The sequence below is a fragment of the Gavialis gangeticus genome, unplaced genomic scaffold (assembly GCF_001723915.1).
Source record: "Gavialis gangeticus isolate Ggan-Ray unplaced genomic scaffold, GavGan_comp1, whole genome shotgun sequence".
Classification (NCBI taxonomy): domain Eukaryota; kingdom Metazoa; phylum Chordata; order Crocodylia; family Gavialidae; genus Gavialis; species Gavialis gangeticus.
This window is the reverse complement of record NW_017729018.1, coordinates 9,684,059-9,711,469: the sequence shown is the minus strand read 5'-3', so window position 1 is coordinate 9,711,469 and position 27,411 is coordinate 9,684,059. Positions and strand designations below refer to the sequence as shown.

At 45.7% G+C, this 27,411-nt stretch overlaps 1 protein-coding gene across 5 annotated transcripts in view; it reads right to left on the bottom strand.

The window, feature by feature from the left end:
- KDM4B (lysine demethylase 4B) overlaps positions 1 to 27,411 on the bottom strand; it is a 165,534-nt gene that overhangs the window by 27,219 nt on the left and 110,904 nt on the right. The window contains exons 11-18 of one of the 5 annotated variants that reach the window (XM_019513439.1): positions 25,557 to 25,595; positions 20,097 to 20,269; positions 14,183 to 14,505; positions 13,949 to 14,083; positions 13,591 to 13,614; positions 12,184 to 12,304; positions 7,304 to 7,482; positions 4,271 to 4,493 (exon numbers count right to left, since the gene is read on the bottom strand). In XM_019513439.1, coding sequence (XP_019368984.1) covers positions 4,271 to 4,493; positions 7,304 to 7,482; positions 12,184 to 12,304; positions 13,591 to 13,614; positions 13,949 to 14,083; positions 14,183 to 14,505; positions 20,097 to 20,269; positions 25,557 to 25,595 — 1,217 coding nt within the window. Of the gene's footprint in view, positions 1 to 4,270; positions 4,494 to 7,303; positions 7,483 to 12,183; positions 12,305 to 12,398; positions 13,030 to 13,590; positions 13,615 to 13,948; positions 14,506 to 20,096; positions 20,270 to 25,556; positions 25,596 to 27,411 lie in introns of those variants that run through there. The other 4 variants (XM_019513438.1, XM_019513435.1, XM_019513437.1 and 1 more) reach the window with 4 other exon arrangements.

The window sequence follows — 27,411 nt, the reverse complement described above, 5'->3', positions numbered from 1 at the left end:
ATACCAGCCTCCACTGGCCCAGCACCTGATCACTGCCAATTTCTATGGAAGGGAGGCACCAAATCTGAACCTGCAGCTTGCCCAAAGTCTGTACCACAGCAGGGATTGAGCCTGGCCTGTCTGTGTCTCAGTAGCCCCTCTACCATCCTTCATACCGACCCAAACCCTATTAAGAAATTTGCATCTCAACATGCCCCAGAGTTGAAAATGCACTATCAGCCAAACAAGGGAAGCATTTTTCCAGTACGCATAGCAATAGTATATGGTAAGCCAATCATTTTGATAAACTCGAAGAAAAATATTCAGGTATCAGCAAGGTTGCCACAGTACCTGCCTCTATGAAAAGTAGCTACTTAACCCAGATAAATATAATCTCTGAAAAGTCAATAATATAGACCTGTACTTGCCTCCTGCATTTGAAGTTTCTTTCCATCATATGACAGGTCAGGACAGCAGATCCAATCCAGACCTGACACAGGAACTGGGTGATGGGATTTGGAAAACTGATCTCAAAATTGGCTTGAAATGGAAACTGACACCTTTAACTGAAATATTTATGGAGCCCAAAGCCGTGTGGAACAGACTGTGAAATTTCAGCATTGATTTCTTGCTTCAAGACTACAGGTGAGGGACCCCTGGACTTAAAGCAGAGGGAGGGGGATCTCTTGAAGGAACACAGAGGGAAATACAGAAGTATGAGGGGCCAGGAAGAGATAAATTATGCAGAGGCAGGTATTTGATATTCATGTTTGTTTTCAGAGGATAAATTAAATCTTGCTTATTGAGAGCTGCAGGGAAAAAAAAAAGAAAAATACATGACTCAAGAGCTGCTTAGACTAAATTTTAACCTTTAAGTGGCCTCTTAGGAAGATTTGGACAACTCTGTTATTTGGGAACTGAGGGTCTTCTGCACGTCTCTAGGAGGTGAAGAGCTGTGCAATTCCAGATAAGAGAGATTAAACGCCAAAGCCCGTTAAGCCAAGTACTTCCATACCTGCAGAAGTTGAGCACCTCAGTATGTTATGCAGTCCCCCTGGGAAGTGCAACAGGGCCATCATTCCCATTTTACAGATGGGGACCCAAGGCAGAAAGGGATGAAAAGCCTGATTTTTAAAAGTATTTAGGCACAAAGCTCCCATTCCCATTGGAGAAATACAGTGTGCAGAGACAGCCAGGCAAGAGAAGAGAGGCTTCGTGTGCCGACTTGGAACAGAGACCGACAGAAACCCAGAATCCATAATTAGAGCAATGAACCCAGCGTATGGGATGTCAGCACCTCAAGAGCTTAAAACCTTTGCAGAGGGTAAGTGCTCCGTTCCCCATGTCCTCACTGTTGTCTCAGCCTGTCACGCAGCCAGGTGAGGCACCTCCAACAAGTAGACTGCCAAGCAGTTTCGCAGCACGCTACCATCCCGGCTGAAACAAGCCTGGACGCTGTCATTCCATTATACAGAGTGAGCAAACTTGTCTCACTGCAGCCAAGTCGAATAGATACTGCAGTCTACGAGTGCGGACAGACAGCGACAAGGAGACAAGCAGGCACCGGGGACCTTATTAGTCTAGAGCGCAGCAGCTAGACCTAAGCCTCATGGGCTCCACATACCTAAATCCGTGCCACAGAAAACACCAGGCTCGGTCTCGGACTACAGATTAGCACTGCTCTTTTATAGCCACCTCTCTCAGAAGTTGGGCTTCTGGGACTGTTCTGATGTGCAACTCTACTGGAGATGGGTGCACGGACCAGATAAAGAAGACAGACGTTGAAATGATCACTACCTCCAAATGGGACAACCACCTCTGGACTCGCACTCACCCTGCACCGTTATTACCGCCTGCGAGCTGGGAGCAACTCCCTCGCAGATACAATTGACAAGCTGAATCTCTATTCTAATTCTAGTTTGTGCTGAACTGCCTGGCAACCTCTGGTCTAGAAAGCTATGGTTGCAAAAGTAATTTCAGCCAATGTGAACCAAGTCAGACTTTCCATCTGCCCAGATCAAACTGTCATCTGTTGCACCTCCAAATACTAGCGTGGAAATCAGCTGGATGCTGTAGAATACAAAATACTCCTGACACTGAGCGGCACCTGCAGTCAGCTGCCATCAGAAACCCTCTCTTATGTCTATACGTTCCCTTGATTGTTATGCCTACAATCAAGGGAACGTATAGACATATATATGCCTCTTCTGTGATAAAGCACCATTTCTATATGGAGCAATGCAGATACTAAAAAGAGGCATCTCAGAATTGCTCCCTGGTCGCAGTTGCTCACAAGAACAAGTCAGGACTCACCCAGATCGACACCTGGACAAGTCGAAGAACTATAAATTGACTCACTTTTCATTTGTTGGTTTTCCTGCTACAGTGAAAACAAATGGTAACTTATGCACAGAGGCCAAAGCAAGCGATACGGGAAGATAACTGTAACTAAGGTACCCCCAGAAACAGGCTTTTCTCAAAGATGCCTGCTTTCAACTTCACTTTTTTCTAACAGGATGTAATTAGAAACCACCACATTTAAATGGAAAACTAATTAGAAGCAACTCCAACCTGAATCCCCACACACATGATGTACAGCCAGTGCATTCATGCTCCACTCTTTGCAGCAGGAACATGGGAGACAAAATTCTTAATGGACTTTTTATTCCTTTTTCTTTGTTCTAGTCCCCTTCTGGCACTGGTACTCTTTTTAACCCCAGGAAAAGGCTCGTTTGTCTGCCCCAGCTGTGCAATCACTCAACAAAGATGGGCAGTTGTTGCCAGAGAATTCTCTTATGGAAGTATGAGAGGGTAAAACTGGCACAAGGCCAGGAGTCATTAAATTACACAGTGCAAGTGAGCAAAAGAGAGGTATGTAATGAACCATGGCTCTGATTTCTGCTGTCTCAGTGAGGAGACTTTAAGCTCCCAAAATAAAAATCTCAAAATGATGGTTCATCATCTTAATTGCAGAGGGAGATCTCATCTTACTTGCCGCAAAAGGTGGCAATATCCTGTTTCATCAGTGCGGGGAGACTGTGTGACAGTTCAGGGGAAGAAAGGGGGCAGAAAGGCTAACCATTTGTACAGCTCCATTTTAATTATTTAGTTTGGTGGCTGGCCCAAAAAATAGTGTATTGGCTTGGTGCATCACAAAAGCCTCTCTTATCACAAACTGTTTAAATTAAATTTAGCTAGATTTGATCTTGAAATGTTGCCAAAGCTCTCTTTAGACTATATCAAAGCAAACTTTTTTTTTAAATCCTTCCTAACCCTCCCATTTTGTCATGCTGAAACTATTCACCAAATTCAGCTTAAATCCATGAATAGCTGTGGTTGGCCTGAAGCCGTTTTAGGCTTTTGATTTGAATAACTTCACCCAGCTCTACTTCCAACACAGGTTGTCCCTTAAATACACCAGGCAGTTCCCCCGCGAGGCCCAGGAGAACGTGCAGGGATGACACAAGTTGGGGGAGAGGTATTTAAGAAGTTTTCTATCCCCGCGAAACAATCCAGAAGCCAAATTACCATTCTGTTCATGCAGAAGGCTCCAAGAATACCAGGCTGTAACTGATGTGTCAGAAGGAGAAAAGTACCCAATAAAATAATGGACTCTCCCTCTAACAGATACCGTCGCAACAGGAGCCCAATCTATAGCTGAAAACATCTGAGGGGATGATCTGCTGAAGGTCCAGCAGCTACTGAATATTGCCCTTGGGTTTGTTAACGGGACATTGAGTCAAGTTTAGAAATGGAGGCTTACTCACTGCAGGATGTGCATCTGTTTGCTCTTCCCTCAGCTGTTTCTCCTGGGCTGCTTTTAATTAGCACCATGGCTACCCTTCCAATCATACAAGTTAAGGGTTTCTACTCCATGCCCCCTTCTACCTTGTGCATTTAAGGTTGCGCTGCTGTATTTGCCTGCCTTTCATGCCCCCAGGCTCTCACCTGGGGCTCAGAGAGAAAGCTTACCCAGTGGGAATTAGAGGGCAGATGTATGTATGAGAAGGAGCTTCCACTAGAGAGAAGCTGACCCCTGCCAACCAGGAAAGAAAACTAATTCAAGGGACAGCAGAATATAAAGCAAATATACAGCTTGATCCAAGGATGGCCACAGAGGTAGCAGACCCAGAAATGTAATGAAAGATAACATGAAGAAATATTAGTGCAGGAACAGGAAAAAACAGGAGTTATGAGTATTGCAAGCGAGCCCAGAGAGTCCAGACAAGCAGCATACAGATAAAGCAGCTGTGACTACCCAGATCCCATAGTGAAGTAGAGGCACACTCACTAGCATGGACCTGCAGGCAGCACTTGGCACAGGATATTAAGAGGCTGGTTCCATCTTCACCAATGTAAGAGTTTGAAGGAAGGGGTTCTGTGTTTTCACCACTTGAAGTAAAGCACATCTCAGGAATCAGAGGCTTGGTCTTCTGTCCACACTTGGAAAGCTGGAGCAGGGAGGGGCTCTCTCCTACAGAGACCTGGACAGCCTCTTTATCCACCTGCAAAGACTAAGAGAAAAAGAAAGTGTTACCCAGTGTCTCCCCTTTACCCAACCACCAACTGGTCTGACCTCAAGACGAGAAGCCCCTGCCTTTGCGGAAAAAAATATCAATGCTTGCTGGGTAACACTGTTTGAAACCCTGCAGCGCTTGTAAGAACCCAGAGTTCCAGTTAAGCAAATAGGGAACCTTGTCACTCCCCCTCCATTCCAACCAGACATGGCCAGAGATTTGCGATGTGGTCTGAAAGCTCAGGAAATTATTAAAATAACAAGCTGTGTTCACTATTTTTATTTTGTAGACATACAAGCACACAACCAAATCCCCAAATGTTGCAGCTGAAAAATATCCCTCGCCCCTCCCAGACCAAAAGCAAGATCTCCCTCCCCCATCTCCAGGCCCCTGGCATCATTCCCTTGCTCTTTCAGCAAGATTTTCTCCAGAAGGGCATTTCAAGGTTTCTGGTAGCAAGCTGGAGTTAAAAGACAATGGATTAAAACAGCCCAGCTGTACCCACCTCTCCTTACAATCCATTATACAGCTGCATCCAGGCAATCCTGGAGACAGACTTTATTCTGATGATGGAAAATAAATCAGGGCTCTTTTTTAATTCATTCACACACACATCTGCGCACAAACACACCCCCCTAGTGAACCCAGAGAGCTATATCTGGATCCAGGTGCATGAGATTGCTAATGCAGGGCTGAAGTGGCACAGAGCTGGACAAGTAATTATATCACCTTATAAATGTCATCCTCCTGCTCATGGGATATACCTGGGGGCAAAATGATAATGCCCCAAGGATGTTGTTCAAATGTTGTGGATAAACTGTCACTCAGTGGGGGGGACAGTTGTGGGTAATAAGAAGTTCAGCTCTGGTGCTTCCATAATGCTATTCTGAAATTTGCTCGAGGTCAACCACTCGAGCACCGAGGGACAGCAGCTCACATGAGGGTGAATGTGGCTGGAGCCCTTGAACAACAGCTATACTAAAGTAATATTTAAAAACAATTCATCCAACTCTTCCAGGACAGCAAGAGGCCTGACTCTTGGTTTTTTTATTCTCAAGATTTTAAAACAAAGGCAGCAGACAGCTTATCTTTGAGTAGCAGTCCTTGGAGAAAAGAGGTTATATACAAGTAACTGGAGAAGTTCAAAGAGGTACATTTAATGCGAGTAAAAGCCTCTTTCAAATCCTAGTCTTTCTGCACACCTTTTGGAGTGTGCATTGCTAAAACTATGCAGCTGTGTACAAACTCATACATGACCTACATGAGACTACCTGTGCAATGCCGCTGCTGTCTTGTATACAGTGCTGTCTCTGGTGTACATGAAAGCCCAGCAGTGTAATGCAGATTAATATATGGCCCCATAAATCACCACGCAGCCTAAATGTGTCAGTGCATCACCTCTGTTTTCCAATCCCCTTGAAACATCCAGCGTCAGTGTTTACACCAAGAAGCACCGGACACATTCAATTATAGGGACCAGATATGAAGTGTATGAAAGAATTTACATTGAGAGTGGAGAGCTCTAAAGAATTTGGGGTGCCTTCCTGTCCTAGGTACTTATTTATAAAGCATGCTTAATGCGTGTTGCACAATTAGATTGGGTTCCCTTTGTTTTGACAGGCAACTACCATAGCCAAGAAAATTTACATCTTAAACTGAAGTTCTCAGAAGTTTAAAACCCAGAAGTATTTTTTGGCAACTGAGGAAGGGTAGATGTGCCCAGCAAACATGTCAAGGTATTATTGCTTATTTACTCAAATGACTGGAAAATTAAATGCAAGTTACACACGCACATTTATATTAGCATCTCCTTTCTGGTGCCCTGTGTAATGTGCCCTGTATTACATTAAACCTAGGCTCCAATGCACACATTTCTAAAACAAAGACCAACACTTTTACTCTTGATAGCGTAACCGAAGTGTGACACCTGCCTACAGCAGCCTGGAAAAAATGGGAGAATTCTGTAGTATATATTAACAGTTCAGTAGCATTTAGTTTGGTCTCTTCTCGGGTGCTCTGCAACCGCTCTCATCAGCATCTTGTGGTGGTAACTCACCTCTCTAGTTTCAAACAACTGAAATTAAAGGTAGAACCGGAATACGGGCATACGGGAGAGATCCAGGCAAAATCTTCATCCCATCAGCCAGCATGCACCAGTAATAATGGAGGTTACATTGCCTTGGGATCCCTGATTTGTGCCTACTCAGCTGGAGAAGCTGTCGATCTCCAAGCATTGGTAGAGAAGTGGAAGGAGGAAGAAGAGGATATCAGCCAGCTTTTGGGGGTTGTTTTAAGCAAAAGGTGAACACAGGCACAATCCCAAAGTCTTTGAATACACAAATCAATAATACATCTCAGCTTCACATCTCCTGTCAGAGGATCTCGGAAAGCTTTGCACGTGAACTTTCAAGTCATTCCTCTGACATTTTGCAAATAATGGAGCCAAAGCAGAGATTAAATGATGTTCTGAAGGCCACATAGGAAGCCTGTGGCAGAGAAGAACAAGACCCATCTGAGCTTGGCCGAATATACCTGGCACATGAAATTTCTGCTGTACTGAAGTGAAATAAAAAATGAATGCCAGGAAAGACGAAAAGCCAAAGGTTCTCCCCATTTTTCCTGCTGGATCCTGATACGCCTCTTCAGCCTGCAAACCTGGGGTTCTTGTCTGTTATCTATCGCAATAAAGGGCTGAATCATAATACCGATGCTTTCTTTAGAGAAAGCAAACATAATAGTTTGATTAAAGTACCAACCATGCAGCCCCCTGCACTGACTCACCCATCCACAGCATCATCACAAATTACCTGGTTATATGGATAGAAGAGTGTACAGACTGCACAATATGGCTCACTCAGGGCAGCAGCTGCATTGAATTTTCTCTCAGCTGGGAAATTATGTACTTTATTCTTCCATTGGAGGGAAAGTAAAGACTTCAAAGCCTCTGGGTCACTCACATCTTCCTCCCCAGAAAATGGAAATGTTTCTAGAGTAAAATGTGCAATGGGAAGACTCGTCAGTACAGACAAATAAAAAGCAGCAAGAGAGTGCAAAACAAATGCACTCCAGTGATACTCGGGAGAAGCAGAATAAAGAAGAACACTTAACTCTTCTATGGCACTTTTCATCTATAGGACTCAAAGCATTTTATAAATACATCTTTCAGCTCCATTTTAACAAGGCTGAGGAACAGCAATTGGCCTATCGAAAAGGAAAGAGGCAAGCTCTCATCCCAGTGCTGTGGCCACTGGGTGATATGGTTTCCTCAATTTAAGTCAAGGTCAAGATGATTCATACAGACCCAAGGAAATCTCCTTTTTTCAAGTGATAACTCCAGCTTCCAAGAAGTCACTTATGTAGCACACTCGTTTAACACACCACCAAGAGGAGTCTCCTAGTCTCCAAGAAGGGTCATCCAGTCCCCATTGCAGAGGGTCAACTCTGCGCTCAGCCACCATCGCACAGTGCATTTGTTGCCTGCCAATACAGGCATCGAGTCTGCCTGCAAAGCAACCTCCATCTGGGTTCTCCTTTACCCTTCTCTGCCACTATTCCCCATCTGCCTTTCAAGTGCTGTGCCTCAGCCTTACGTCTCCAACCATTTTTGCTTCCAGCAAAAGATCTATTAGGAAGCTGCTTATGCTGCTGCTTTGCTTTCACAAACTTCTGATCAGGGACTTGTGTTATATGATTCTCTGCGCACAGCATCCATCCATCCACACTACAGTTTTGTGGTCTAGTACCTAAGCAATTCAGCTTACTATTTCTGAATTGCTACAGATATAGGAAAACTCTGTGCGTGTGAACTAAGTGTGATGTGATGGTAGTGCTGTCAGTGTGCAAAAACCCTACAACACAGCAGCTCTGAGCAGCATAGGCTCCTATATGTGCCGAGGGAAAGAAAACCCCGGATCCCAACATAAAACTCACACAGCAGCATTGTCCATATTACTCCTGGTGATTATTTTAGCAGGAACATCTCACCGAGATGCTACTCCCGCAAGCCCATGCTGACCCTGTCCCCTTCCTTCATATGTGCTAAAGCCCCAAATGTCCCCTTCCTCCTTGTGACAGCTTCTGTAAATCTGTTTGCAGAATAAGTAGCTGAGACATGCTAGAAACAGAAGATTCAGGGCCAGAGTAAAATATTAATTTAATTTAACATTAAAATTAATACAGGGATAATATACTTGCTGTATTATTCATTTTCTGATTCCAATGAAGGCCTTTAACAAACATGCTGAATCTGCCTCAAGATCTCCAAGTCTACTGTACTGCAGTACCGCAAGACCCATGGAAGCCTTCAGTACACTGTAGACCTAATCTAACCTCAGACAACTTGAACCTCTGGCCACTTGCCTGTTTCATCCCATGGTGGAAATCCACCATGGTCTGCCTACTGTTCTGATGATTTGGAGAACCTGTTCATGTGAAGCCAATTTAATTTGAAGTTCTGGATATGCCATGTCTGCATCTTAATGCAAGCTCCACGTTGACTGTAAGGCTGCCCTTCGTCTCACTACTCTCTTTTTATCTCCATCTGAGTGCTGTCACATTAAGACCTCTGTCAGAGATTGAGCTACTGCAGATGATGGGCTACCTTCTAGCAAGAGAACTTATTCATCTGGGGAGAAGAGTTGCCTAGCCACTAAGGCACCTGGTAGAGGGTCACTGCTCACCTGCTGAGCCCGATTAGGAGGTAACATGGCAGAGGAGACAAGGGTTATAAAAGGGTAAGGGCTTTGGTTGTTCTCACCAGCTCAGAGGTAGCTGCCAAAGAAGCCTGATGGGGAGGGGTAAGTCCCATCTAACTGAATGCCAATGAACCTGCCCCCATCCCCAAGGGAAGGGTGAACTAGTGCTGTGCTGAGGACACCAGCTGTTTTCTAAATGATCTGTACACTCAGTCTTCTCACAGCCTGTCTATGTGCAAGTTTTATGAGCTACAGCATTCACATGCCATCAAAGTGGTAAACAGGAGACTTGAAGATCCAGAAGGTGCTGGGACTGTGCATGCTCTACTGAGAAAGTTTGGTGGAGCTGGAAGTGGTCTCTAGGCCCAGTTACTTGGACCATCAAGAGGAACATCAAATGCACAGTATGCACCTGGACTGCCTGCCTAGAACCCCATACCAGGGCCAGTGCTAGTGCCTAACCCCCACCCAGCCTTAGCGAGCTAAGAGAATATGGCATTCCAGTGTTTGGATCCCCTCTCGGTCGTCTAGCGAATGTCTAGCAGGGGGAGCTCAATTAGCTCTATGGCAGATGCTGTCCCAAGATTCTGGAAAATGCTGACTCTAGTATTCCTGGCATGTACCAATGCAGTATCCCCTCTCGCAAAGGCTGCTTTACCCAATGCAGGCCACAGGAATGACACAGCTGTAAAAGAAAGAAACCTCCTGGGTGGTGAAAAGTAAGCTCGGGCCAGACATGTCAAGCTGAACTTGGCTACGTGATAATGACTCTGTAGGCAGGTGACAAATTTCTGCTTTGCCAATCGATGGAGCTGTTTAAATAAAACCACACTGCCTGCTGTGCAAGCCTCTCAACTGTACTAGCAGCACATCTCTAAACTGGAACTGAATCATTTGATTGCCAACACCACTCTCCCATGTTCTCCCATGACCTTGTCCCCAACACTTCCTATAAATTGAAGTCTCTCTACCCAGAGGAGAGAGAGAAGCAAGCAAGGGTTTAAGTGCTCAGCATCGCTTCCTTACTCACAAAGGTACAGGACATTCAGGGCACAGAAATAATACCCAAGGCACAGATCTCTATTATTAAACATCTATACTGCAGGCCAACCTAGTGTCCTCAACCAAGTCTGGACCTCACTGTGCTCAGCACTACGCTAACCTAACTCAATGCCAATATTCTCCTTTCAAGGCAAACTGGCTGGTCTATGGAAAGTACCTGAGCATTGGACACAGGCTGTTCTACAGTACTACAGGCACTCCCATTAGGATCAAGGACTAGCAGAGATAACCCAACCAGCAGACAGAAGCGAGGCATCCCTTTGAGGCAAAGCCTTCTGCTGGCCTCAGCCTCAGCTTGACTGTTGGGTACTAAAGGTTATGAACAACAGCTCTGTTCAAAGGATCTGAAGCTAGGAAGGCCCAAGCAGCTCTATAATGTTACCAAAAGAGGTAGGAACAGCTAGAAATAAGCTCAAGGAATGTAAATTCAATCAGAAATCACGGGCAGGAAACCTCATCTTAAAGTTAGGGAAACTGAGACAAGGTTCATTAAATATAAGAGAAAGTCAAAAGCAGATTCAAAACTAAAATGAAGTGTATTCCTTTGCTCTCCTACAGAGTGTGCTGCTTCTGCTACAAATTTATAAAGGAAGTTTCACAGTAGCAACTTTTGTTAAACACGCCCCAAAGTCAATGCTGTGCACAGGCTAGACAAGAAGTAGCCAACCAGCAAGTGGCACGGACAGCCTGCGTGCAAGGTGCACAGTAAATTGGGGAGGGGAGAGATGGCACAGTGGCAGATTTGGCAGGGGAGAGGGATCGGAGTGGCACTCAAGAAGACTGCAAGGGTAATGTGTGGCATGCCTGCCAAAAGGGTTGACCCTCACTAGGTTAGATCCACAATTTCAAAACATGCCTGCAATTCTGAGTGCGCAGACCACAAGAGTTAAGCCTGGTTTTCAAGCAGATTAAAAGCCTGATTTTCTCCTCCTTGTCCCAAGCACAAGGAACCTATTCAACACTGAGTTCTCAGAATCCAGGCACCATTTTCCTACCAGCTAAGTGAAACATGTACGAGTTTTGGGCCATCACAGAAAATGAGGGTTGGAAGGGACCTCAGGAGGTCACATCTAATCCAACCTCTGGCTCAAAGCAGGACCAGACATAACTAGATTATCCCAGCCAAGGCTTTGTCTAGCTTGGTCTTAAAAAACTCCAAGGATGGAGACTACACCACCTCTCTGGGTAACCTGTTCCAGTGCTTTACAGCAGTGGTCTCCAAACTTTTTTGATCGCGCACCCCATCAGTAAAAAATTTTTGAGCACGCACCCCCAATATATGTATATTTATATAAATAGAAATAGAAGTTCTAATATTTTCTTCCTGCACCCCAATGGATCGTCTTGTGCACCCCACTTTGGAGACCACTGCTTTACACTGCCTCCTTACTTCTAACCTAAACTTCCCTTGAGACCATTGCTCCTTGTTCCGTCATCTGCCACCACCAAAAACGTCCTCTTTGAACCCCCCTTCAGGGTGTTGAAGACTGCTATTAAATCCCTCCCTAAGTCTTCTCCTCTCCAGACTGAATAAACCCAGTTCCCTCAGCCTCTCCTCTTAAGTCATGTGCCCCAGCCCCTGAACCATTTTCACTGCCCTCCGCTGGACTCTCTCCAATTTATCTACATCACATCTGGGTAGTGGGGGACCCAAAAATGGATCCAGTACTCCACATGTGGCCTCACCAGTGCCAAATAGAGGGGACAAATCACTTCCCTCCACTTGCTGGCAACACTTCTACTAATGCAGCCCAGCATGCTGTTAGCCTTCTTTGCAGCAAGGGTATGCTATTGGGTCATTAGGGCACACTGCTGGCTCATCATGCTATGTTAATGACCATCTCTAGCAATATTTCCATGCATGAAAACCAGTCTGTACACGGCTGTAACCTACACACAAAGCTGGATTCTGCATAGCCATATGCACTCACCCTCATCACTTGATGCCTCCTGCTTAACCACAGAGAGAGGGGAACGGGTTGGTGGTTTGCCTAGTGGATGGCGGCGACTTTTCTTTATCTCCATCTTCATCTTTGAGAAAGCAGCAGCAGTCTGAAATAAATTAGAATAAATTACATAAAAGTCCCAGAGTCTTACAGGGAAAGCAGAGCAGCAGAAGCAAAATGCAGTTAACTTCTCAGGCATTTAGCCCACACAAGAAACTCCTTGCTGCATTTGGCAAGGATCGACAAGGACCTCTCCAAAAAAGTGACTGTGATAGAGAATGCCAACACCATCTCATAAAATCATGCCAGGCTAAAAGGTAGGTTACAATGTTTTTCTCTTAACCGGGGTAGATTCAGAGCCAGTCCAAGTCTGCCACTTCTACTAGTCTCTGAACAGTTTGGTCAGTCAGCACACTGTCAGCATTTCCACTGAAAACCTCCATGTAAAAGAAAATCTACTTTGGGTTGGAGTTTCTGCTTCGGCGCTATAAAAACCTGGGAGTCAATAACCAGAATATCTAAACTGAATAAAATCTGCAGGTTGAGACGCTGAAGTTATTGCAGGGAAATCTGCTCCTCTTCTCCATTCCCTGGCCGAGAAGACTTGTCTTTGAAGATGCGTGCGTGCATGCACACTCAGAACCTAACACAATTAATTTCTGCCATCCACTATGGAGGACACTAATGCTTTGTCTGCACTAGAGAAAACAACTGAAAATTAATGCTCCTTCATTTGTGGGAAGTGCTCTTTTGTATCAATAGAGTTGGTACATTGTAGCCTGGTGATGATTCAGGAAATCCAGGGAAGGCAAGGGGGTTTCTATGGGCCAACTGCAGAGGTGAGAAGTAGTTAAACAAAATGTATTGCATGTAAGGTTACATTTGAAACAATGCTAATGCAATCAAACTGGACACCCCACCCACTGCTCTACACAGCAGTCACCAGTGCATCGGCCACTGCAAAACTGGCTTCTGTGATCACCTTTCTGCATCCTACTGGGCACAAGTTTGCTTCGCTGGAAGTCACCCACCCATACAAAACTAGGGTTTCACAGACTGTTACAAGCCATTTTTAGAGCAGCGATCAAACAACTTTAGATAGAGTGATTCATCTCAAAACTAACTGCAATTATTTGGTTTTCTACTGCTGAGTCTCTGGTTGACTTGCACTTCCCCTTCACCTTGTGGGGAATCAGCAGGGCCCAACCAACAGGAAACACAACGCAGGAATGTCAAGCTTGCTTAAACCGCTAACCCCGTCGGCATCAGATCACCATAAGCTCAAGGGCAGTAGAAGGGACTTCAAACAAAGGACAATAAAAGCCAGTGGGCACCACTCTACCCAGGAACTGTACAAGATCTTTAGCACAGAGTCCTTTGTCCTAAACCAACCTGTTTATAGACGGCACCGGGGTTCTGAAACAAAAGAAAGAGAGCTGCTGAGATGACAATGACAGCCAGAACACAAACTCAGCACGTGTTAGGTGAGCTGGCCTATCTGCAGCACCATTTTCAGTGATGGCAACATATACATAGGGGATAGGGTTGGCCTTGCAAGATGAGAACTAACAAGGATCGACCCTCCATAGCTGGCACCAACTAAGACCCCTTCATAGTAGTTTGGGGAACTTACTTGGGATCCACATGGCTGCTGCCACTAGCATTTATAAGAAGGCAGATACAGCTATGACAGTGGAAACATCTATATCATCCTCTACCCCTTCCTAAACGTGACCTTGCTGGCACGTACCTGTAAATCACTGGCCTCTGTGGCAACCTCAGCATTTTCAGCTTCTGCACTCTCCTCTTCCTTCACGGGAAGCTCTCCGGGAACAGTCTGCTCCCGCCAACCCAGGCCCTTCTGCGTGGCGAACTGCTCAAAGGCCTGCTGGCAGGACATGCGCTCTTTGTCAAACACCACCTTTTTGGTCCGCGGAACCACATAAAGCATGGGAATGATGGGCCGGGGCTTAAAGTCATCTACCTCGTTTGGCACTTCCGAGGGCTGGATGACGTTGAGGGGCACGGGGGGCAAGCTCTTCTCGGCTGTGGCTGCTGCTGCTGCTGCTACGGGGACCAGCGGCCGTGCTGGTGGTGTCTCTTCCTCTGCAGGCTGCTGTGGTGGTGGAGGAGGGGGAGGTGGAGGTGGTGGTGGAGGCTGCTGTTGCTGCAGTGGAGGCGGGGGTGGCTGCAGGTGGTGGTGGTGGTGGTGGTGGTGATGATGAGGATGGTGGTGCTGATGGAGGTGATTCTTCTTCTTCCTCTCCCCTTTTACTTTCGGGGGACGGGTCTTTACCTTGCAGTCTCCTGTTTCAAGTAAATGACAAGATTGAACAGATCATGCTGAAGTTTCTGGACGCTTTCTTTCATTAATTATTCCCTGTTACAAATGAGATCAGGGTTGACAAAAGGTGCCAAACTAACAAGATAAGCAGCAGAAACTTGCATGAAATAGGTACAGCACACTGGCTCTACAAGAAGCCCTTCACTTGCTCTCTGCTCGGACTTAGAAAATCCATTTCTAGAAATTAGGCTTATTTTGTCCCTGCGGCCTATTCAAACCTTGACCTGTCTGCTAAGTACACCTACGTGAAGGTCAGGTGTGACAGAAGACAGCTGTCCACTGCAAACTAGATGGAGAGGCTCACGGCACGTACTACATTAACACTGCTAAGACACACAACTCTTAGTCACCCAGCTAGGCAGAAACACTGAAGCCCCAGAGTCCAGGTTGACCAAGTTACAGCACTTGACAAGAAGATTAAGGAAAAGGCACCGCATCTTCTCCTAGGCAATAGCAAAGGTTTTCTCATTTGCTTTACTATTCAGCAAAGATAGCAATAGATAGGAAAAGCCAATGTACCCCCTAAGAAGTCCTCCCCATACATTTCAATTCTTACATCTGAGCTAACTTTTTTGGGAAATAGGCCCATTTGCCCTTAAAATCACACAATCAAGTCAAACGTGAGTCTAGACCACTTCCTTAATGACCAGGTCACAACTCTAGAGGCAAACACACAGTGCTGCACTGGCACACTGAAACAAGAAACCCAATCTGTATTCAGAAGATTTCTATATCCTGTTTTATACCCTTACCCCCCAAGCCACCTTCATTTACTGCTCCCCCCACATCCAAGCACTGCTGTGCGCAAGTGTTACTGTATATCCAATGCAGTCAACAACCCTGGGAAATGAAGAATTGAACCAAACCTTCTAAATCACTTTTTACCGAATAGCATCTGCTGCAAGGTCTTTAGAAAGTGGCCTTTAAAACATGAATCAAGCGCAGCATTGAACCAAGTCTATTACAGGCACCATCTCGGTATTGGCAACTGCAATGTGAGTTTCCACCGCTTGCTTTCATCTGTCCTTCCCCCTCCCGGCTCACCACCATTCATTTTATCTGCATACTGTCACATCTCTCTTATGCAGTGGTGACAGCACACGAACTTCTTGGGCAGATGAATGCCCCAATATTTTTCTATCGAGATGGGGATCACCCATAAAACAAAGAGACTTTTTCTCCTCTCTCCCTACCAGCCCTCCCAATATAACCCCGTAAAATAACCGGGCCAATTTGATTTCAGAACGCTCCCCAACCATTGTGATTAAAATTCCTGCAGGCCCTTGAGTAAGCATCGCTGGGTCAGGACGGAAGACGCCTTGCCTGTTTCCCTTATTGCGTCGGCAGTGAATTATGTTCCCTATGCCCACCCCTTCCCCCACTTCATGAATAAAGTTATCAGTCCACTCAAAGGAAAGTAAATAATAGATGTACCACAGACAGATGCCAGCCCTCAATTTGTTTCATAAGAGATTGTTTTTCACCTATAGATGCGGCAATTGGATGGCTCTACTGCAAAAGGTCACTCTGTCCACTAATAAGATGGGGAGAGAGGAGGGAGCTGATGATGCAGAAGGAGACAGACGGACAATGTCGCTCCACTACACCCCAGCTCCATCTGCCACTAAGGCCTAGCAAATCTTATAGGCCAGGCTCCACACACTGCAGAAAATCAGATAGCCTACCACAACATAATGCGATAATCAGTAAAAGTGATTATAGCCCGAGTAAGATGAAGTGCTAGAATCCCTGCTGAAGTGTTTTTTGGGGGGGGGGGGGAGATCTGAATCTGGACAGTTCCCAGAAGTGGGATCGGGGGGGCTTATTCATACTAATTTATAAAAAAAAAAAAAAATGGCAATAAGGCTGGCCCAAATAGTTATTGTCGTATTTGTGTAAGCCACACTTCGGGTAAACTGGTTTGTAGTATCGCACAGAAAGGAATATTGAATTTCCTTGGAGAAACAAACATATTGAATGAAAGTCAAATTGGATTTCTCCCCAGTCACACAACAACAGATCATATTTACTCTCTACACACACTGAGAGCTCTCTACCCAAACAGCAAAGCAAACGCCATTCACTGGCTTTATTGACTTCTAAATGGGCTAATTTGACAGCAGCTGGTAGCCAAGACTTGTTTAAAAGTTTAAGTGCTTCGATGATGAAAGATCTACTTTACAGGTATATCTGTAAAACGTGAGAGAGATACAAAGCCGGGCTCCAGGGAAATGGTGAGGACAGATCTGAAGGAGAAGTCTGGCCATCATGATTGCCTACACATGTAGAGAAGTGCCTTACTCTTTATTAAATAAGCTTACCCTGTATGGCAGGTTAGCAGGACCACAGGCAGCTATTTACTGATGATCTGAACAGCATGACAAATACCTATAGAAAATAGTTTAGAAATGCAGAGATGGTTTTGGCTTTATATACGGAGACTGTCTGGGGTGGGGGCAGTTTGAAACTATACATCAATTTTCAGAGGCTGCAGGTGACCAGTACCTCTGGAAAAAATACTTATACTGAAGCTGAGTAACTTTAAACATCCAGCTTTAAAACCACTGCTCACAGAGAGCAGAGATTTCATCTGTTACTAAGGAAAAACTACAGGCTCAAGTGTCAGTACTCACAGAGAAGATAAGGGACAGAAATTAACAGCAGCAATTAAGCAAACTTCAGTTGAATAATTTGTATTGTCGATGATTTAGAAAGTAAGGGATTGTAAAACAGACCTCTTAATCTAGCAGCAGAGTGATCATGGATGCAGTAGAGAAATCAAAGCTAGGAGAAATCTAGCAGGTCCAACTCCAGAGCACCCCCAGCCCCTAAAATGGCACAACTCTCCGGAGTGGGTTTCTAGCAGTTGATCCAATCCAGCTTATGTATTTCAAGCACTAGGGCTTTTCCCCATCAATCTAAGAGACACGTGAATAATTCTACCATCACAACACTTTTCTTAATATTCATCGTATATTTTCACTGTCTGAATGTCATCCCATTACCCCCATAGTATGACGCTGGCCCTAGGCGAATGAGCCCTACTCCTCAGATCTCCTTTCTTGGCACCATATCCCAAAGAAGCACAAGACAAGATGGTTCACGGGCATGAATTCAAATGCAACACACACCCGGGTCTGTAGTGGCTGCATTTAAAGTGGTACAAAATACAACACACACACACACACACAGGCATTACAAGGGGCACCCATTGCTACATGGGTTGCATTCACGCTGTTCAGTGCTTTCAGAGAGGAGCAGAGCTGGAAGGTTCTCCCTGGAAATTGCTAGTCCCAAGGCAACCTGCTATGAAATTCTCACCGCATTAATACTGGCACGCTATATTATGAACATAAAGCTTAGTCAGAAAAGGCAAAAAAGAAAACGCTGTAAAGTATCTGGTGAGAAGCCCTTAAAGCTTCAGTCACTAATATTCAGCATGTCCAAATCAACAACATGAAACACTTAATTCTTGAAAGCTGCCAGTGATTTCGGAAGGATCCTGCTTTTCCTTCTCCCAGCACCTTTTGGTCTTCTTTTCTGGGATAAGTGAAAAACCCCTTTTAAGGAAAGGCGAAACCCAAGGTAAAACGAAAGGAGAGGGGGAAGGAGGAGGGAAGATAACATGCAACTCAGAGATAAGCAGCCAGGTGCTATCTGCAGACTTGCAAACTAAAAAGTGGTTAGTAGAAAGCCGTAAATAGGTTGAGGAAAAGAATGCAGATTCTGCCTCGGCCTGCGAGGAGACTACCAAAACCACTTCTGCTTAGCTTTTCCATACTGCCTGGAGAAAACAGCCCATTTCTGATGGGCCTTATCAGCACTGGGGCTCGCAGAACTACACCGAACACCATATAGCTTCTCGTCGCACTTTCTGCAATGGTGCTGAAAATGGGTTTGTGCCTTCTCTGCTACCAGTTAAGCAGTTTTCCACATCAGGACTAAGTGTGTGATTTAAAATCTGTTCAGCTAGAACAAAGCTATTCTTTTCTCCCCTCTTCCATTCTAAGGATCTCAGATCTGTCCCTGCCACTTATCTCTTGCCTCCCAGGAGATATCAGCATTTTCAGACCATTTATTACAGCAGTAACTGTTAAACTCATACACGAGCTGAGAGTGTACAGTTTAATGCACTGCTGGCACTTTCAAGATGGAGTGATAGCAAGTAACTGTTCTCCTGTGCTGTTCCTTCTCCATATGCCAATAATCTACATATCCTCCTCTCCCTTGAAGGCAGAAGGCACATTGTCTGGTTGATAAATCGCTGGACTGAGTCAGGAAACTGGGTTATGTTCCAAAGACATATGGTATGACCTTATGTGCCATGACCTTTAAACTTTGCCTGCCCCGGTTTCCCCCAGACATAACTTGGGAACAAAGGGGTATAATAGGATATGAATATTAGTTAACCAGTGGTTTGGAATGCCTCAAAGGGAAGGTATCTATGTGCAGGTTATTCTCTGCACTGTATATAGTGCAAAAAAAGGGCATAGGAAGCAAGAATTACAACCTTCAATACAGTGCTAAGAGGCAGAGCATCCTAGTGACATCACAGAGCCTCTCTACTGGGAAGAGCTACAGATCTCTGTATGGTGACAAGGGCTTGGTTCTTCAGCAGCACGTACCAAAATATTGTGTGTCACACCTGGAGAGAAACTACAACATACTCGTCACAAACCAGGACATGCCCTGATCTATGACAAGCCTTCTTTATACTTCACTCTTCGCATGGTGCCTTTCATCTAACACTCAAAGCGCTTTGCAAACTCTACTCAGACTCGTCCTAGAAGGTTAATAAGTACCATGGCCAGGCCAAATCTGTGCGAACCAGCGGAGAGGTGTTGTGTGATCTGCTGAAGGTCAGACCATAATTCAATACCGGATTTAAGACACAGTCCCACGTTAACTCCCAATCCATACGCCACTTAGAAACTTCCTCTCTTTAAGTGAAGTGCAGGACCTGTGCTAGAATTGTGCACACGCAATAAATTATACACACACAGTGGGGCTGCCACAGACTTGTGCTAATTCAAGCACTCAAAGCCAAATTTGAAGTCTCTCCTCCAGCAGAATGACTTCAGTCAAATTTCTACTCCTATTTGTACAGCAAGTGAAAACTTCACATACGCAAAAGATAGCTTTATGCAGAGGAGGAGGGAGAGGAGAGAGATCTATTGCCCATGGGAATATATAAGGCATACCGCTCCCAGAGAAGGGCACAGCAAACATATTTATTCATTCCTTTATGAAATATTTAAAAAAATATTCCTCCCGTAATGTATATTTTTACAAAACTGTAATAGCTCTGGCAAAACTTCCAAGCCCTGCACAGAAAGCTATTTGGCCTGAATTGTTAAAGAGAGGGGAAAAATCAATCGTGGCTGTACATGATGGCGTATTTCAGTAAGTACAGGTTTAATATTGGGAAAGAGTCCACCGATCTTTCCATGGGAATAAACAACACTTGACAAATTATTTACAAATACGTTCTGGAGACGCCGCTTGCCCCATTTCTCTGTTTAAATGATCTGTCATCAGCAAGCAAGGTCCTCACCTTCTCCCCCTTCCGTCGCTTTACTTTTTTCCTCTTCATCTACGTCTGGCCCTCTTTTCAGCTCCTCTTTTACTTTCACCTCATCCAAGGCAGTCTCGATAGCCATGACTTCTCCGAGGGACTTCTGATCTTCTGTTTTATGCCTTCTGGGTTGGCTTCTTTTCCTGTGAGACCTGGAAGGGCAGAGTAAGGATCTCCACTAAGGAACAGCCCTGAGTTTTTAAAACAAATCACACGTCCTAAAAGAACTCAACATTGCAATCAAGGACCAACCTGGGAGAAAGAACAAAAGTTACCTAGCTATGTCCTATGCCATTGCAGAGGCAGAATAGACATCTTAGAGGAGATGGGCAAGCCAGACGCAGACCGTCTAAGGTTCATTCCCAACATTCAGGAAAGAAGTTTAGTTCTCTCTGAGGTCTGCACAAAGATTTGCACCAATGCTAACACAAACTGCCCGTGCTATGCAAACCTTTGATAGAAGCAGCCAAAAACATGTTACCCTCTCCTCCTTCCCTTTCTAGGTGCCTTAGCCTCTCTACAGAAATCTGATACTCTGCCAAGGAGCGTGTTCCAGCTCTCGGGCATCATCAAGTGCTGCCAAATTTTTGACTTAGGCCATTCACTAGTCAATACAGGTAGCCTATGCCTTTCTGAGCTGATAATGTCACCGTAACATAATTCAGTAAGTCAAAGAGTGACCCAAAGACTAATAAGAAGGGCAGGTGTTAGTGTCATATTGACACTCGAGACGTAGCAAAACACCACCCTTAATGACAGTGATTTTGAACAACACTGATCAAATCCAAAGTGAGAAAACTACAGAGAGCAGCACCCAGGATGATGGCAAGGGAGATCCACTGAAGTGAGGGAGCCCTTCCAAGTTAGGAGCCACTTGTACATTTTATCTAGTTTTAAGAATGCCATGGTCAAGTAACTATCTGAACTCCAGGTCCAGGGTAAATGAAACCCTTGATCAGCAGAGATGGATTCAGAAAACTGCAACCTTCATCCTCATTTTTAGCATGCAGCGACTTCCATATGGTCTCCACATTCTGTGCCATTACATCTGCCATACCATAATGAGGGAATGCTGTGCCATCTTCTACCACTTATCTGCCTCAGAGTCCTAGGGAGCTGGAATCCAGCTTCACACCCTCCACACCCATCTAGAAACTCAGCTCCTAATTAGATCTGGAGTAGAATGAAGTTAACAGACCCCTTAATGAAGCAAAAAACTGAATAAGGGGGGTGGGGAAAATCCAACAACCTGCAAAATAATGAATAATTAATAGAGAAGAAAAATTAATCCACAAGCATGGTAATTTATAATTGCTAGACTCTAACCATATGGTTGCCCTCTAAGTATAGATGTTTACTTCACACCTGCAAGACATTCATTAGCAGGCACACACAGCTGAACTGAGAAGCATCAGCTTTTCTCCCCACCAAGGTCCTAAAGATGCACCACCTTTTCAGAGGCAAGGCGAGCAAACAACTTTTCTTTAAACTTTCTGGAGTCGGTAAAGGAACTAGAGTAAGATGCAGTGTTGGAGGCTATTTTTAATAAAATACTTTACTCCGGTTATCCACAAGCAGAGCACAAAGGTTTAAACTTGTAAGAGGTGCAGGGGAACCTCTCCAATGCCTCTATCGCTTTGAAGCTGAAGGGATCGCAGCAGGCAGGAGAGGGAGCGCTCAACAGGTGAAGCTGCATTTCTAGAGCTACAAGTACACAGATCCATGGTAGTAGAAAGAGGAGATGATGCTCTCTTGCTTGGGCATGACTGCAATATGAGAAATGGGCTGACTTCCTGTGAAGTGGATTCAAGGCTTTTGGCCAAAGCCATGGGCAGAGTTGATCTACACTGCCTTATTAAGTTAAGGCAAGCTTCCTATGAGTTCAAATGTCTTGCAGAAGCAGACATGTAGCCCATTAAATGCTTTACAAATTTAGGATTTGGTAAATGAAAACCCCAAAAAGGCACCACCACTTCTTTTTTTAGGACAGATTGCAAAGTGACCTAACAGAAGTAGTTAAAATCACAAAGAGTTTTGGACAAACACATACCGAACAAGATAAACCTCAGCCTGGTGAGGGAAGTCAGAGCGCTCAGGCAGAATTATTTAATTCCAAGAGCTGTAAACATATGGAGAATGTGGCTAACTGAGGCCATCGAACCAAGGAACGTATACGTGTTCAACAGCTTGAAACCTGCTTCAGGGCAATTCTGGAATAATCTAGGAAGCAATGAGCAGAGCAGACTCCAGCGGACGAGCAGACAGGCCTTTTACAATAGTCAAGATTAACAAAGGGACTTCGCTGCTAAGCAATAAGCTTCTAAAGGGACAAAAAAACCGCACTGTGTGTTCACATGGGGTTTTACACCTTCATATGCTACCAGGACACAAAGTAACCGACTCTCTTGGAAAGCAAATGTCATCCCTGATCTTCAGGCACAGGAAACAGAGAGTAAGTAACCTGCTGAAGGTCAGCAAGGCAGGCACAGGCCAGAATTGAACCCCTGCCCTCCAGGAGATCCTACTGCCTTTCCTGGAGCTTGCAGGGGAAGAAAGACTGAAATTATTTCAGGAAGAACAGCTCTGAAATAAAGCAGTACTTTAGGATCTTCCTATACATGGAGGAGGCAGTGAGAGACACCCCTCCCTGCCTTCAGCTCTAACGTAACAGACCTACATGTTATGGCACGTAGGAAAACGGGGTGCATAAATGAGGCAAAGCTACATCAAGGTACTGACAACTATGTGGACCTCCGCTAATGAAGAGCTATACCAGGTCAGCAATCTTTTTGGCTGGAGTGCCAGAGGCAGACAGTGGGGGAGTGGTGTGGGACCCAATCCGCATTCTTGGTGGCAAGTGCATGCATACCTGCAGGTGGATGGCAGGGGAGGGGCTGGGCTTGCACTGGCTTGGCCCCTTCCACACTGTGCACAGAGGCACACATGCACCCACCACCCCCACAGAGCCAGTGCTGGGGCTCCAGAAACTGGTGCAGCTGTTTGGAGCCTGCCTGCTGCAGATGCCCAGAGCTCAGGCCACCTGTGGCAGGCAACTGGGAGGCTGCAAACAGCTGCACCGGGGGTCAATGCCTCGGGGTGCATGGCCAGGAAGGTGTGTGGGGCAGCGCCGTCTCAGTCCCTTTCCTGCTGTCCACCCGGAGGCACACATGCAGTCACTGTCACTGAGCCCAGTCGGGTTTCCAGACCCTGGTGTGGTTGTTTGCAGCCTCCCGGCTGCCTGCCACAGCCAGCCCAGGCTCTGGGCTGGTGCTGCCTGCCACGAAGCTCCGGCAGCATGCAGCAGGGTTTGCAGCCTCCCAGCTGCGTGCTGCAAGCAGCCCAGGCTCTGTGGCCAGCAGTAGCTTCCCAGAGCCCTGGCCAGCTGTGGCGTGCCGAGCAAAATGGCCTTGCATGTTATGCTCTGGCACATATGCTGGGGGTTGTCAACCCGTAAGCTATAAGCTCGTATCAACACGTGCAACCTCTTTCTTCCCAAGGTGCTGTAATACCCAGATTTAAGATATCAGGCATGTTTACCAGGTCTGCAGTTTTGAAGCACTCCTCAAGTGCCCTACTGAAGTTGGCCTCAGGTATGCAAAGTCAGCCTAACTCCTCATTCCAGTTTTAAGAACGTTATAGGCCTACTGGGATTATTGAAAATTAACACCGCCAACAGTCTATTAAAATTTCAATTGAAATAAGGCCACCTGTGGAAAAGGTCCATCACCTAGATGAGAGGGGAACAAAATCAACCTGTGCATTTGGAGCAAGTGTTGCAAAGGAAAAGCAGAAGAGAGGGGCAGAAAAACAGCACAGGCTTACCTTACATGTGGGCAAATTGGAACTTCTATTGCGATTCAATTTTGTCTTTATAAAGATTTTTCTTCTTAAAGCAAGCATGACGAAGGGAGAAATGGCTCTCTTTCCAGAACCTGTTTGCTTCATCTATTGGCAGCCGATTTATAAAACCTTCTAATCCAATTAAACTTTTTGGAATGCGGCAGCTGTTTATTGGCAACCCGCTCTGTTGACCAATTAGCTTTAGCCACAATCAATTAACCATTATGCAAATACCACATCTCAGCAGCATCTTCACTAGCCGAGGTTTATTCAGCACATCAGCTGCACATATAAGAACAAGAATTAGTATGAGAGACATTTGGCTCCCAGAAAGCCTTTCGCCTGACACAGACAGAAATTAATACCAGTAAGAAATCAAGTGAAGGTTAAACAAAGGCGGCCTCACAAATCCCATGCCTGGATATCCTCCATGCCACTAGGAGAAGACATGAGTCAAATGCAGAATTCAAGACATAGCTTTGCAAGGATAAGAATGGTGTTGTTAAAACAAAAGTGATGTAAATAAGCCAGAAAAATGTCTTTATATTTAATATAGCTATTTACCCACAGGTAAAAGGGAGTAGGAGAAGAGTTACAGCTAAGAGTGGAAAACAACAATCAGTATGGAGGGATAAATGACATAAGGTCACTGGAATCAAGAGAGAAGAAGACACTCACAGGATTCGGGAAATTGGCCCTGTGCCGTAACTAGAGGGCAAAAATCAGAAAGCCGACCAGGAAAATTGTCTTTCCATAAAACAGACTTAATTTTGATCAGATTATTCCTATTACTATGCTACTGAAATAGCAGGCAGAGCAGGCAAAACTGAAGAATGGTAATCAAGCTCCTAGGAGTGTAGGATTGCTTTCTTGCACAGGTTGTTGAAAGATCTTCACAGCTGTAGGCCATTTTGAAGTGAATCCTGAATATAAATCCAGTGTAGCAAATAAAGTTGACACTGACAACCACCTAAAATCCAAAATCACAATGAGCCCAGCTAAGTCCAGACATGTCAGCATTAAATGACCGGACAGGGATATTCAAAATTATAAAGGGATTTGACAGAGAGAGAAATGAGAAGCTGTTCCCATACTAGGGAAAAGGATTTAAAAAACAGGGGACATTCGACATCAGGAAATTAGGAATGTGCCTGGAATTCAGGTCACCCTATTTCTCCTTCAGAGAAGCGAACGCAAAGAGAATGTGATCTAATTGAGGCTAGAATCTGATTATATGGGTATTTATACTATGCTCATCACCAGGGTGCCTGAGAACAGTGTGCAAGAAACAGCTAGATACTTTCTATTATGAGAAGAGATTAGGTGGGAAAGTGAAGGGCAAGCAGGTAGGGTTCAAGCACCCCTTAAAGAGGTCAGACCAATTCCATCTCTCTAGGATTTATGTTGCACTATCCAAGCTTCTGCCTGTTATCAGAGCCGCTGGGGGTAGGTGCTGGACAGTCCAGCAGTCTATTACTGAAGAGATCAGCAGTCCAGCCTCCCTCTGTAACTACTGCAGTGCGAGTCCTTTTTCTGTAGGAAAAATCTGGAAAGGGAAAAAAAAAATTCAGGCAAAACAAGGGAGGGGAAGTTACGTACCGGTAATTGTGCTTGCTGTCCTCTTCTTCCTCTCCTATCCTACAAAACAAGATTTTAATATAGCAAACCATTAGAACACCCTGTGTCCAGTTAAAAAGATTGTATAGCACACAAGATTTATACACACAGGTTCTTCTTTCAAATCACTGTAATACAAAAGAAAGCAATGATACTTATAAATGAAGATGAGAGAAAAGGGAGAACTACAAACCACAATTATTGCTATGTACTTTTCACTCGCAGCAGATGCATTTACACGTGCAATTAATACACGAGCAGGAGACTGCACAGTTATGTAGTACTTACACAGGCAAGTACTAAATGACTGCACAGTAACTACAGAACTGTTGCCGCACGGTTTTTCCCCGATTACACTGCACAGTAAGAACGAACTACTGTGCAGTAGCTCATCACTACCGCACAGTAGCATCACATCACAGTTAGTGCCCGGCAATGCTACTGCGCACTCGCAACAAGCTACTGTGCAGTAGCTCACTGCAAATGTGCCGTAGCGTCTCCTGTAGATGCACCCAGTGTGATGAAATAAAACTCCAGTGCAGTTTGGGCTGGAGTCAGAGAAGTGGGTTTTCTGGAAAATTTTGAATTGGAAAATTTTCCAATGCCCTAAATAGAGACTTTAAATGGCAAAGAGCTGCTTTATAAGCAAAGGCAGATTTACCTAGTAGGTAGTAGTATAAGGCAAGAACCATACAGTGACCCTACATAAACCCAAGGGCCTGTACAGTCACAAGCAAATTCAATCTAAATCTCAAGACCAGGGTTCCTGGATTTTATAAAATGAACATTCTAGACCGGGGTGGGCAAAATATGGTCTGCGGGCCGAATCTAACCCACCAGCTCATTGAATCTGGCCCCCAGGCAGGCACCTGCCAATTAACGGTACCTGGCTCCACTCCTGCACTCTGCATGGGGCTGGGTCCCACCCATGCCCGCTGGAAGCAGCGCGTGCTGTGCTCCCAGCCTCCCCAGCCAGAGGGCACCAGCCCTGGCCAGCAGGCACAGCTTCCAGGCAGGGCTGCTGCTGCTGCTGTCCAGGGAACTGCTGGGCTGTCCTGGCCTTCAGCAACTCCTCCTCCTGTCCCTGCTGCTGTGCTCAGGGCAGCAGGTAGGGAGGGGAAGCTGCAGCATTGAGGGGAGTGGGGCTCTGCCTGCAGCTCACTCTGGTCCTGCTCATGCATGGCTGGGCAGGGGAGCGTGTGAATGGGGGGTGGGGGGCACAAAGAAGCTCCGCTGCTCACAAAGCCTCACCAGGCAGGCATGGGACAGGCAGGTGGGGCAGGAGCAGCAGTAGGAGCCAGCGTGAGCTTGGTGCAGCCCTGCTGGGCAGGTGCAAGACAGAGACTAAAGGTGCCAAGCCAAGGGCGTGTGTCATCCCCCCACTCTGCCAGGTCTTCTCTTGCTGCCTGCTGGGAGCAGCTGCTTTCCCTGTGCTGCAAGCCAGGCAGGCAGCGCTGATCCCCTTCCTGCTCCCCACCGCCTGGAGGGGCTGGGCTCAGCCATGGCGCAATGAACAGGTGGGGGGGGCACGTAGGGAAGGGAAAAGCAAAGGGGGGCAGCCTCCCATATGCACACACCCAACCCACCCAAACCCTAATCACACCCCACACATGCACTCATATCCCCTCATACTCCACCATACCTACGCACACACCCACTGTCCCACACCCCACCTACAACCCCCACATTCACCTACCCCATCATACCTACACATTCCCCAAACCTCAACCACACCCCCCCACTATACCCACACCCCCTCACACATCCCACCCTGCCACCACCCACACATACATCCAACACTGTCCCACACATCCCACCGCCCACCATAGCCACACAC